The following is a 13,530-nucleotide window of genomic DNA, read 5'->3' as shown; positions in this document are numbered from 1 at the left end:
CCTGGTTCAAGTTCAGCGCTCCCCATTCCCAGGCACGTGACCACCAGGCAAGCTAACTTGGATCTCCCCAGGCCTCACTCACCTTCCTCTTTTGTCCAGCTGCATTTCTGAGAACGCTTGCTCAAGACCCAAACTGTGGAGTGATCCAGCTCATCTTCCACACAGCCCCCTGGCTCAGAGCAACTCCCTGGGCACAGAGAAGAAATATTTCCACTCTCCTAAGCACTCTAGGTGAGCGGATACCTCTGCCCACAGGCGGTTTCCACAGAACAGGAAGATGTGGGGGAGGGGGGGCGATCATGCCTTGAGGGTACTCTCAGGGGCATAAGAGGAAGCCAGCGCTCACCTCACCCCTTGGCCAGAACCAGCTAGCAAGGCAGAGTGGATAGCACCCAGAGGCCCTCACTCCCAGGCAGCCATTTCCTCCACGGCCCCTGCTGACTTTATCACTTGATCTCACAGTCCCGCACCTGCTTCTTCATAACCCTGAGGTTCTGCCCTGCTGGGTGATCTTCAGAAAGTCTCCACGGCTCTTTGCGGACGCGGCTCCCCAGCCGTGACAGGGGGCCTCTGCCCTTTGAGATCACGAGTCCGTGATCTGAAATGAAAGCTCTGTGGTAGAGAACATTTCCCCCTTTGCGGGGCGACTCTTTCCACCTCTCCCCACGCCGTAACGTCCCGGCTCCTGAGGCCAGTCGCAAAAGGATCTGACTATGCTTCCCCCAGCCCCACCCCTGCCTTAGTGCACATCTATCTGGCGGGGAGAGAAGGGTATTGAGGCACTGCGAGGAAGCAAAAAACGGAACTCCCCTATTGCCACAGGAATCCTACTCCTTCACCCCCGCCTCCGCGTTGCAAAAACTGCACTTCGATCATCCCTGCCCACCCTTCCCATACACACACAAACGCTGCCCAAGCAGAAGCCGGCGGGAGGCGGGGGCGGCCTGTGCGCGTGCGTCGGCGCAAGGCACTCTTCTGCCCACGCGCGCGCCCCCGAGCGGAGGCGCGCGCCGCGGCGGGCTGGCGGGAAAGCGCGCGGGAAGCCCCCGGCTGGCTCCCAGTGTGGGGGAGGGAGGGCAGGAGGCGTTTGGAAAGTGCCACCCTCGGAAAGACAGGGGGGAGGGTTCCGCGCTCCGCTTGCGCGTCTACCGCTGCCATCCGCCGGCCAGCCCGTTAGTCCCCCCTGTCCCTCGCCGCGATCCCGAGCCCCGCGCCGCCGCCTCGCTCTTTCCCTGTCTCCTGGCCCAGCCCCGCGAACCCGGCTCGGGACCGAGCGGTTCGCTCCGCCGCCGGAGCGGGGCGCTGCGCCGCGCGGCGGGGCCGGAAATTCCCGCGGCCGGAGTCGCGGAGCCCTAGCGGGGAGCGCGGCGCCGCCTTCCTCCTCCCCTCTTCCCCCGACCCGGCCGCGCCGCGCCGCCTGAGTGGGTGGGGTGGGGGCGCCGGGAGCGGCGGAGTCGCCGGCGGGGAGCGCGGACGCCGCGCCTGCTCCTCGGCAGCCCCGGGGCGAGCCGCGAGACCCGGGCGCCCCTGCTCGCGGGCCCCCGCCCCCTCGCGGTCTCCGCCTCCTTCGCTCACACACCCCCCGGGCCGCCCGGGCCGCAGGCCTTCCCGGCGCTCCTCCTCCTCTCTTCACACTCGTTCCGGCCGGGGTCCTGCTGCCGCCCGCCGGCTTTGCTCCCTGTGGGGCGAGTCTTTCTCAGGCGTTGCTTTCTCTCTCACACACACACGGTGCGCGCCCTCGCAGGCTGGGCCGCCCCCTCCTCTCCGGCCCTCCTCCTCCTCCCTGCTAACGCCGCCGTCGGGGGAGGATTGATGTCCCTTCATCATGCAGCCGCCGCCGAGGAAGGTAGGGAAGAGTGCAGCTGGGGCGGGGCGGGGTGGGGGGGGGCTTCGGGGTTTTGAGGGGATGCGTCCGAGGAACGCGGCTGGGGTGACTGCTGCACCCCTCCCCCTTCACGCAAAGGGCCGTGGCCGCCCTCTCCCCGGCTTGTCACCCAGTTGCCCCCGGCTCCAAGCTGGGGGCGCGCGTGTGAGGTGTCTTTCCGATGGAGGGGCGGCCCGGGCTCGTCTCCTCCCCTGCGCTAGAGACCCTCAGACGTTTCACAAGAGTTTCGGGTGTGCATTGGTGTGTGTGTGTGTGCGCGCGCGCATGGCAGTGCTGCCCGCTGCAAAGAGCATTCTTGGGGCTGCACCGAGGGGAGGCAGGGGGGCCTCTGCAGATTTGCAGAGCCTTGTGTGTGATTGTTTAGTCTGCACCAGGTTCTTGGAGCCCTGCCCCTCCCGCTTGCACATTTGCGGGGGATTTGTTTCAAGCCTAGCCTTAAGGTTTGGCCTGCTTTTCCCACGGGGCGACTGAAAAGAAGTTGGAATAGTCACCGCCTACCGGGCTCCCCCCAAGGGAAAACAAATTACGGATTGATGAATCTTGCTTCCCCCATCCCCCCATCCTGCCGCGCCCCCTGCCTCGGGGTGCGCGAAGCGTTGGTGCGGTCCCCAGGACAGCGGGAGCCGGGGAGCCGGGCCGTGCGTGGCGTGTGCGCTGCGATCGGGGCTTGCATGGCCAGGGTGGGAGTGACGAGGTGCTCCGGGCTTGTCAGCAGCTTCCCCACAGCGCCCTTCCCCAGCTTTCCCAGGGGCCGGGGCTGCGTCCTTGTCTTTTGAATTCTCCCGATGGATACTGGCTCCTTGGCACTGGGTGGAGGCGGCTGTACTATCCACCCCTCGTGGGCAAACATTTGCCAAATGCCTAACTTACCCGTGTCTGCTTTCTTTTCTTTCTCTTTCTTAATCCGGGTTTCTCCAGTTAAGTGAGTCTTTTTCTTTGACACACGTACCCCCACCCTTCGGAGTATCCCAGCTCCCGGATTCCCGATCGGTCGGAACCTGGAACCCAGGGGTCCGGCCTGTCCGGCGAGGCTCTGGCCAGCTGGCATTTGCAGCTCGGGCAGTTTGAAGTGCAAGCCGAGGCTGGGCCCTGCTTGCCGGGCTAGTTGAAAAGCACTGCATATGCCGGAAGGTCACTTTTGCTTTCTCCTTTGTGAGAGATTGTGATTTGCTGCGCTGTTCGCAAGTGCAGGGCACCATCCTGAGACAGTATGCTTTCTCGCAGCCATCATGGAACAATTAATACAGTTGGTTCATGCATATTACTTCATGATTGTGTCAGTTTCAGTCATTAGGTGTTAGGCGTTATGCTTCCTCCTGCCATCTGCACTCTGCTTGCCACTCCTGATGGTTAATGCCTTTACCTCCTAGATGACAGGCCCTTTGAACATTCTTAAGAAGACCTCGATGAGAACTGAGCTCATGCTCAAAGTGGATTGACTGGCAGTTTATTAAGCACCTTTTGAACCTATAATTTTCTTTAAGTATTTGCATTCAGCCTCTCTTCCAGGTTATTTGGTTAGTTTTTTCATTGAATAAATATCTTCCGTAAATAAAACTAGATGGTCAGTAACAGATTTATAGCCTTCAGGGGGAGAGGTGAGCAAGAGGCATATATTTTGACAAATATTGATTGTTTAAGCAATTTTTTTTTGGTTAAAGTTGTAGTAAGGTCTTCATAAATGTATGGTATGTTTTAGGTGAAAGTTACACAAGAACTGAAAAACATTCAAGTTGAGCAGATGACAAAACTTCAAGCCAAACATCAAGCAGAATGTGACTTGCTGGAAGACATGAGGTAAGGGTGTAGTAAATAGTTTGAGAACTTGAGTATCTCTGTTGCAAAGAACCTTTGAGTTACCAAGCCCCAGGAACTGGTGATGGAATTTCCTTTTGGATTTCCTGCCTTACCACTGTTAAAACTTTGACTCAGCTGGAAATTATAACTGGAACTAACACAATACACTTTTTTCCTTTGGTGAGGGAACCTGGACTAATGTATATATACTGTTCTGAAAAAACAGGGGCCCTGAAAGTCTGTCGGGTTACAATCATTAAAGTAAAAATTCTTATCTAAATAACCTCTCCACCGAATTGTAGTAATTATTTATTGACCTTACCCATTTTATACAGTTAGATTTTTAAACTGACACCTGTGGTTAATGGTTACTATCTGGAGGGGAGCCAGTCAACCAGACACTAGCACTGTTTGTTAGAACATGACAAATATGATTTTGTCTTTGGATGTTAAATTTAGTGAGAAATGTGTTTATTTTGTTATTTTATTAAAGTTATCTGAGCATCATAATCAAGTTTAAATTTATTAGCTAGGAGCCTTCATTATAAAAATCAGTGTTTTTTTTTTTTTAATGGAAGGAGGCATGACTTATTTTATTGAAAGAAATGCCATTTATTTAATAATTTTAAAATGCGAACAGTTCAACAAGTACCTTTTTATGAAAGACTGAATATGGTTTGTATGTTAAAATGGAGTGCCTGCAATCTTTAGTCCCCTTTAGTCATACTACTCTTAAGGAATTGGAACTGGGTCTGTAAACCTCATCAGTTGCCCGTTTTCCCTCTGGGGTACCACATGTTGGTTTCATGAACTATATTGACTATTTTGCTATGACAAAAGTATATATATATATATTTGTTTTTTTATATATATTTTAAAAGATTATTAATCGATTTGGAAGTCAGAGTTACACAGAGAGGGGAGAGGCAGAGAGAGAGAGGTTTCCATCAGCTGGTTCACTCCCCAGTTGGCTGCAATGGCCGGATCTGTGCCGATCCCAAGCCAGGAGATTCTTCTGGGTCTTCCACGTGGATGTGGAGGCCCAAGGACTTGGGCCATCTTCTACTGCTTTCCCAGCCCACAGTAGAGAGCTGGATCGGAAGTGGAGCAGTCGGGACTAGAACCGGTGCCCATATGGGATGCTGGCACTTCAGGCCAGGGCGTTACCCACTGCTCTACAGTGCTGGCCCCAAAAGTATATCTATCTATCTATCTATCTATATTTGGATAGCTGAATTGTTTATAGCCCAAAGAAATCCTTTTAGTTTGCATTTTTTTTCCCTCTCACATCCAAGGGTACTTTAAAAAGTTATAAAAAGGAATTAAAAGATAATTTTATTTTGGTGGAAGAATTTTTAAAGTCCATGTCTTTTTAAAGAGATTTATGGCTGGTGCTGCGGCTCACTAGGCTAATCCTCCGCCTTGCGGCACTGGCACACCGGGTTCTAGTCCCAGTCGGGGCACCGGATTCTGTCCGATTGCCCCTCTTCCAGGCCAGCTCTCTGCTATGGCCCGGGAGTGCAGTGGAGGATGGCCCAAGTGCTTGGGCCCTGCACCCCATGGGAGACCAGGAGAAGTACCTGGCTCCTGCCATTGGATCAGCGCGGTGTGCCGGCCACAGCGCGCCGGCCGTGGTGGACATTGGAGGGTGAACCAACGGCAAAGGAAGACCTTTCTCTCTGTCTCTCTCTCTCTCTCACTGTCCACTCTGCCTGTCAAAAAAAAAAAAAAAAAGATTTATTATTTATTTGAGAGCAAGAGTAAGAGAGAGAGAAAGGGAGAGACAGAGTTAAGAGAATCTTCCATCTGCTTGTTTGCTCCCTAAATACCTGTGATAGCCAGGCCTAGCCCAGGCCAAAGCCAGGAGCCTGGAATGTCAGCGACCCTATTTGCTGTCATCTGCTGCCTCCCAGGATGCATTAGCAGGAAGTTGGATCTGAAACATGGAGGCACTCTGATATAAATTTTGGGGTTGACAAGTGGCAATTTAATATACATTTCCCATGAACTTTTTGAAGTACCCTCACATACAGGTATTTGTTTCTTCTTTTTAATTTTATTTTTTTAAAAATTTATTTATTTGAAAGGCAGAGGCAGAGCGTGAGATAGAGAGATAGAAAGGTCTTCCATCTGCTGGATCACTCCCCAAATGGCTGCAATGGCCAGAGCTGGTAGATCTGAAGCCAGGAGCCAGGAGCTTCTGGGTCTCCCACGCAGGTTCAGAGGTGCAAGGACTTGGGCCATCTTCTGCTCTCCCAGGCCATACAGAGAAGTGGAGCAGCCAAGACTTGAACTGCTGCCCATATGGGATGTCAGCACTGCAGGTGGCGGCTTTACCTTCTACACCACAACCCCAGTCCATTTTATTTATTTTAGCTACAAGAATATTTTTAGATTTAAGAAAATTCCTATGTAGGATATCTGAAACTCTTCATTCATTATAGTTAAAAATTCAAGGTTTAGGGTCTGGCTTTGTGGCACAGCGGGTTAAGCTGCTGCCTGTGACCTGGCATCCCATATGGGTGCTGGTTCAAGTCCTGGCTGCTCCACTTCCGATCCAGCTCTCTGCTAATGCGTCCTGGATGAACCTCTTGACTTTGGCCTGCCGTAGTCCCAGCTGTTGGAGCCATTGGGAAGGGTAGTGAACCAGCAGATGGAAGATCTCTCTCTGTGTTTCTCCCTCTCTCTGTAACTCTGTCTCTCAAATAAATCTTTTAAAAATGAATTCAAGGTTTAAAACATGTTAAATGATCTAAAGCATTTTATTAGAAGTCTTTGGATGAAGGAAGTAATGGATTTTCAGAAGTAGTTCAGGAAGACAAAATAAGTGTGTATTGTAGAGTGTGGGGGGGGGTGTGGGTGCTCAGGAGTCATGAAGTCCTGTTGATTGTATCTTCTAAAGATTTCTTGATAGCATTCTCTCTTTTTCTGCCTAACACTTGTACCTTGGTGCAGGAGCTTATGGTCAAGAATATGGACATTGGAATTAGCTCTGGGTTTGTGTCCAGGCTATACCACCTAGGTGTGCTGACTTTTGAAAAATTATTTAATCTTTCTAAACTTCAATTTTCTCATTTGAAAAATGGGGCAGTAACATTTTATTTATTTATAAGAGTTGTACAGATCAGATAACACAGTGCATGTATGATGTGGCACACACCTAAGCTAAGCTGATATAGGTTGTTGCTCCTGCTGCTAGCTTTTTTTTTTTTTTAATACATGACAGCTTATAAATATATATATTTGAAAGGCAGAGTGACAGAGAGAGTGAGGGAGAGAGATACAGAGAGAGAGGCCTTCTATCTTCTGGTTCACTCCCCAAAAGGCTGCTGTGGCTAAGGCTGGGCCAGGCTGAAACCAGGGGCCTGGAATTCCATCTGGGTCTCCTCTGTGGATGGCAGGGGTCCAAGCATTTGGGCCATCTTCTGCTTTCCCAGGCACATTAGCAGGGAGCTGGATCAGAAGTGGAGCAGCTGGGACTTGAACTGAAGCTCTGATATGGCATGCTGGCCTTGTAGGCAGTGGCTTAACCCGCTGATGACAGTGCCAGCTGGTTTAGTTGTTTTTATTGCTGATCCATCACATTTCACTTGAATTATTGCAGTAATATCCTAGTTATTGCAGTAGTGTCCTCATACCTCCCATCCATGATCTCTCCCTTTTATTCTTTCACATTGCTACCAGGTTTACATCAGTTAGCTTCATTATGTGTCAGCTCTCTGAGGTGACTTCATCTTATTGGATGAAGTTCAGATACCTTGTGCTGGCATGTATGGCCCTCAGCAATCCAACTACAAGCTTCTTTTTCTGCCTTGATTACTACCACTTGATGCCCATGCATCTTTCCTCCTTATTCTCCCTGTGCTGGCCACTCAGGTCAAATCCTACTCCCTCTATGTTAATATCTTTGTGCTGTTCACTTTGCCAGTTGATACCTTTTTACCTGGCAAATTCTGACCACCACTAAATGCAAGTTTATTGTTCTCCAAGGACTTTGATTCTCTTTGTGCTTCTGGATTTCTCCCCTTCCCCTCATGTGAACTCTTTGAGGTTAAGGGGCTAAGTTTTATTCATTTTTGTATCTTGATATCCTTTGTTTCAGCTGACAGAACTGTCAAATGAATATCACTAGTTCCATTTATATGAACTGTATTTGTTATAAGGTGAGGTGTTTTATAAGCTCTGGAGACACATGTTGAATCTGTGTTCTACTTTGACTCATGTGGGTACGTTAAGATTTTATTTATTTATTTGAGAGGTAGAGTTACAGAGAGACAGCGGGAGAGACAGAGAAAGGTCTTCCATCTGCTGATTCACTTCCCAAATGGCTACAATGGCTGGAGCTGAGCTGATCCAAAGCCAGGAGCTAGGAGCTTCTTCTAGGTCTCCCATGCTGGTGCAGGGGCCATCTTCCACTGTTTTCCCAGGCAGAGAGCTGGTTTGGAAGAAGAGCAGCTGGGGCACGAACCAGCACCCATGTGGGATGCTGGTGTCACAGGCAGACGTAGCCTACTACACCATAGTGCCAGCCCCAAGGGTACTTTAAATATTCTCTTTGTATCTCTATGTATTTGTAATATTTGAGTGTAAGGATTATTGGTGCTCTAAGGATTAGCAAATTATTATTTAAAGGAGTAAATATATTCTATTTGTACTAAACTACATGGAATGAATCACTTCACTCTTGTAGTATTGTGAGTAGAATACTGTTAAAGCATGAGTTTAGGTTTCTGGTTTATGTCTTTTTTTTCTTCCTTTTTTTTAAAGATTTATTTGTTTATTTGAAGGGCAGAGTTTTATATATATATATATATATAGAGAGAGAGAGAGAGAGAGAGAGAGAGAGACAGACAGACAGACAGACACACACACACACTGATCTTCCATTTGCTGGTTCATTCCCTAAATGGCTGCAATGGCCAGAGCTGGGCCAATCCAAAGCGAGGAGCCAGGAGCTTCTGGGTCTCCTGTGTGGGTATAGGGGCACCAAAGACTTGGGCCATCTTCTGCTGATTTCCCAGGTGTATTAGCAGGGAGCTGGATTAGAAGTAGAGCAGCTGGGACTTAACCTGTGACCCATGTGAGGCATGTGGGATGTTGGCACTGCAGATGGCAGCTCAACCCGTTATGTCACAGCACCAGCTCTGTGTATTTTGTTTTCAGTGATAATACTGAACTGAAAATTGGAACTTGTCTACTCCTGTTTTTCATGATAATGTTAGTGGCTTGAGGTAGTAGGTGGTCTGGCCTTTTTGGTCTGTCTTAGAAAATGAAATGATCTCTTAAAAATTCATTAGGTGGTGGGTATATGCTGCAGCGGTTGTCACTTGGGACACTTGCATCCCTTATCGGAGTGCCTATTTCAAGTCCTGGCTACTTTGTTTTGGATCCAGCTTCCTGCTAATACACACCCAGGGAGGCAGCAGACGGTGGCTCAAGTACCTAGGTCCTTGCCACACATGTGGGAGACTTGGATAAAGTTCTGGCCCAGTTCTGACTGTTGAGGGCATTTGAGGAGTGAACCAGTGACTGGATGATCTGTGTGTGTGTGTGTCTGTCTCTCTGCCTTTGAGATGGAATGAAAAAATTTATTGGAAATCTCTGAACATGTATTTGTATGTATATTAAGTTATAAAGGATCTTCCCTGCCTCTCCTGTTTTGAGGCTTCCATTGCTCTGTTCCGTGAAACTCCACAAGTAGTGATCCCTCTCATTAAGGTCCTTCTACTAGTTTCATGGTCAGTTTAAGTTAATATGAATAAAATCACTCAGAAAAGTACAAATAGCTTTTTGCTATTAACATAAAGAAATTGATTAGGGAATAGAGAAAATTTTTTATAACTTTAAAAAAAGTTAAAAAAATAACAATGATTAAGATATACCTAGGAGAGTCTCAGCTGGCCATGATGAGTGAGTCCCCACCCCCCACCTCCTTTTTCATCTTCTGGAATTTTGAAGGGAGGAGATCAATCATGATAGAGCTTTTCCCCTGTTCTCCTCCCCTTCTTCAGTTCACGTGTTCCAGAGATGGAAGTTGATGTGTTGGGTGTGGAGTATGAGAAGGAAAGATAACTCACTTGCTGTTTATCAGGAACATTCCCTGCCTTGAGGGAGATTTTGTACTGATGTGTTTCCTGTTGACTTTTACAGTCAGTAGTAGGTAAGCTCACTTTACTGTCTTTGTGGTTTATCATTTTTGTTTTTCTCTCTTTGTTTTCTAAGGCCACTGCAAATAAGTTTCTAAGTACTAGAGCCTGTGTACTTTTCTTCCTAGCATATTGATGTTCATGACGTACTAAGTAAGAAATTTCTTTGCAGAATGTAAAGAACTACCTTCTTTTTTTTTTTTGTTTTTTTTTGTTTTTTTTTGTTTTTTTGACAGGCAGAGTGGACAGTGAGAGAGAGAGAGACAGAGAGAAAGGTCTTCCTTTGCCGTTGGTTCACCCTCCAATGGCCGCCGCTGCAGCCGGCGCACCGCGCTGCTCCGATGGCAGGAGCCAGGATCCAGGTGCTTTTCCTGGTCTCCCATGGGGTGCAGGGCCCAAGCACTTGGGCCATCCTCCACTGCACTCCCTGGCCATAGCAGAGAGCTGGCCTGGAAGAGGGGCAACCGGGACAGAATCCGGCGCCCCGACCGGGACTAGAACCCGGTGTGCCGGCGCCGCAAGGTGGAGGATTAGCCTATTGAGCCACGGCGCCGGCTAAGAACTACCTTCTTAAGCAGACATTTTTAGGAGGTCATTATCTAGTTTGGCAAAACCATAGAATTTTGGAGTCTGGTGGATACCGTTATATTTGCTTTATAGATGGGAGTGGAAACTGAGGCACAGTGAATTGAAGTGAATCATAGGTGAGGATCTAAGCTATGTTGCCTGGTTTCCAGACCTGTGCACGCTCCCCTACATCTGTGTTCCTGAAGCTTTTAAGCAGGAAGTCATGGAGGACTTTTCTCTCTGTCTCTCTGTCTGTCTGACCCCTGTACCAGCGTGGGAGACCTGAAGTAGCTCCTGTGCAGCCTTTTGGGGAGTGAACCAGCAGATGGAGACCCTTTCTCTATGGCTCTCCCTCTGTCTCTCTGTAACTCTACCCCTCAAATAAGTTATAAAAGATCTTTAAAAAGTATGTTTTTACTTAATTTGCATATTTAAAAAATTTATTTATTTGAAAGGCAGAGTTACAGAGAAAAGGAGGAGAAAGAGAAGAAGGGGAGAGAGAGAGAAAGAAAGAAAGAAGAGAAAGGAAAGAAGAAAGAAAAGAAAGAAAGAAAGAAATGTCTTTCATCCATTGGTTCACTCCCCAAATGGCTACAATGACTGGGGCTGGTCCAGGCTGAAGCTAGGCATCGGGAGCTTCCTCTGAGTCCCTGACATGGGTACAGGGGCCCAGGCACTTGGGCCATCTGCCATTGCCTTCCCAGGTACATTAGCAGGGAGCTTGATTGGCAGTGGAGCAGCCGGGACTTGAACCAGTATCCATATGGGATGGCAGCACTGCAGATGGTGGCTTAACCTGCTGTACCACAGCGCAGGCCCTGAATATTTTTATTTTTCATATATTAAACTATCAGCTTTGAGTCAATATTTCAAAACCACTAACATGGGGCTAGCGTTATGGCATAGCAGGTAAGGATGCTGCCTGCGACACCGAGATCCCATATTGGGCACCTGTTCTTGTTCTGGCTGCTCCACTTTCAATCTAGATCCCTGGTAATATGCCTGAGAAAGTGCAAGATGGCCCAAGTGCTTGGGCACCAGCACTCACTCAGGAGACCCTGAAGAAGCTCCTGATTCCTGACTTCCCTGTGCCCAGCGCTAGTAGCCATAGCAGTCATTTGGGGAAGTGAACCAGCAGGTGAAAGATCTCTCTCTCTCTCTGTGTGTGTCTCTCTCTTCGTCTCTCTTTGTAACTTTGCCATTCAAATAAGTAAATCTTAAAAAAAAAAAAAAATACTAACATCAATCTAGCCAAAAACAATGACACTGAAAACTTTACTTCAGAGAAGGCTATGTGATTTCTTTTTCTTTTTTTTTAAGGGATTGCACTTCTTATTTTTTTTTTTTTTTTTTTTTTTCTGATTAGGTTTTATTACCTCAGTTAAAAAATAAGCTTGCACAGTCAAGGATCATTATTAGGAATTCCTCAAGGGAAAACAGAAAACAAAGTGGAGGGAATGAATGAAGGCATTTAGATAAATAAATAACATGCAGTGAGAAGAAAACTTCAAAGAACTATAATGTCCCTAAATGTTAGTCAAGGAGGAATGCCATAAAAAAAAAAAAAAAAAACAGAGAATAAGAAGGATAATCATATATGTATATTATATCTAATATATAATTATATTAATTCAAACAAAGTAAAAATTCTGCAATAAAGGGAAAATAATTATATCACCAGGCTCAGAGTAAACATTATTTGCATACTCTTATCATGTAAAAGCCTAGATAAAGATTTTTTTTTTTTATTTTTTTTTATCTTTTATTTAATGAATATAAATTTCCAAAGTACGTCTCATGGGTTACAATGGCTTTCCCCCCCATACCGTCCCTCCCACCCACCACCCTCCCCTTTCCCACTCCCTCTCCCCTTCCATTCACATCAAGATTCATTTTCGATTATCTTAGTATACAGAAGATCAGCTTAGTATACCTTAAGTAAGGATTTCAACAGTTTGTTCCCACACAGAAACATAAAGTGAAAAATAATAGATGATTTTTTTTTAAATGATGATGAAATCAGATCAGACCTATTGTCATGTTTAATCCCAGTGAGAGTCAAGTTGGGAATTGATAGTTTCTTTTCTTTTTTTTTTTTTTTTAACAGAAGATCAGTTTAGTGTACATTAAGTAAAGATTTCAACAGTTTGCACCCCCATAGAAACACAAAGTGAAATATATTATTTGAGTACTCGTTATAGCATTAAGCCTCAGTGTACAGCACATTAAGGACAGAGATCCTACATGAGGAGTAAGTGCACAGTGACTCCTGTTGTTGACTTTACAAATTGACACTCCTGTTTATGGCATCAGTAATCTCCCTATGCACCAGTCATGAGTTTCCAAGGCTATGGAAGCCCCTTGAGTTCTCCGACTCTTATCTTGTTTAGACAAGGTCATAGTCAAAGTGGAGGTTCTCTCCTCCCTTCAGAGAAAGGCACCTCCCTCTTTGAAGACCTGTTCTTTCCACTGGGATCTCACTCACAGAGATCTTTTTGCCAGAGTGTCTTGGCTTTCCATGCCTGAAATACTCTCATGGGCTTTTCAGCCAGATCCGAGTGCCTTTAGGGCTGATTCTGAGGCCAGATGCACTTCTTATTTTTTAAAAAGGATTTTATGTATTTATTGAGAGGTAGAGTTACAGACAGTGAGAGAAAGAGACAGAGAGAAGGGTCTTCCTTCCATTGGTTCACTCCTCAAATGGCCACAACAGCCGGAGCTGTGCGGATCCGAAGCCAAAGTCAGGTGCTTCCTCGCAGTCTCCCATGTGGGTGTAGGGGCCCAGGCACTTGGGCCATCTTCTACTGCTTTCTCAGGCCACAGCAGAGAGCTGGATTGGAGAGCAGCAGCTGGGACTAGAACTGGCGCCTATATGGGATGCTGGCGCCACAGGCAGAGGATCAATGTACTGTGCCACGGCACCTGCCCCCTATGTGATTTTTCTTTCCTCCTTCCTTCCTTTGTTCCTTCCTTCCTTCCTTCCTTCCTTCCTTCCTTCCTTCCTTCCTTCCTTTCTTTCTTTCAAGATTTATTTATTTATTTGAAAGTCAGAGTTACACAGAGAGTAGGAGAGGCAGAGAGAGAGAGGTCTTTTATCCGATGGTTCACTCCCCAATTGTCTGCAATGGCCGGATC

The 13,530-nt window shown here is 47.3% G+C and overlaps 1 protein-coding gene across 4 annotated transcripts in view; it reads left to right on the top strand.

The window, feature by feature from the left end:
- Positions 1-1,491: 1,491 nt before the first annotated feature.
- FCHSD2 (FCH and double SH3 domains 2) overlaps positions 1,492-13,530 on the top strand; it is a 299,407-nt gene continuing 287,368 nt past the window's right edge. For 2 of the 4 annotated variants that reach the window (XM_051851103.2, XM_017344834.3), the window contains exons 1-2: positions 1,570-1,846; positions 3,585-3,682. In XM_051851103.2, the coding sequence (XP_051707063.1) occupies positions 1,826-1,846; positions 3,585-3,682 (119 nt within the window). In that variant the 5' untranslated portion in view covers positions 1,570-1,825. Of the gene's footprint in view, positions 1,847-3,584; positions 3,683-13,530 lie in introns of all 4 variants that reach the window. The other 2 variants (XM_002708714.5, XM_070074957.1) reach the window with 2 other exon arrangements.

Source organism: Oryctolagus cuniculus, chromosome 1, assembly GCF_964237555.1.
Source record: "Oryctolagus cuniculus chromosome 1, mOryCun1.1, whole genome shotgun sequence".
NCBI classification, from domain to species: Eukaryota; Metazoa; Chordata; class Mammalia; order Lagomorpha; family Leporidae; genus Oryctolagus; species Oryctolagus cuniculus.
This window is presented reverse-complemented; position numbering and strand designations above follow the sequence as displayed.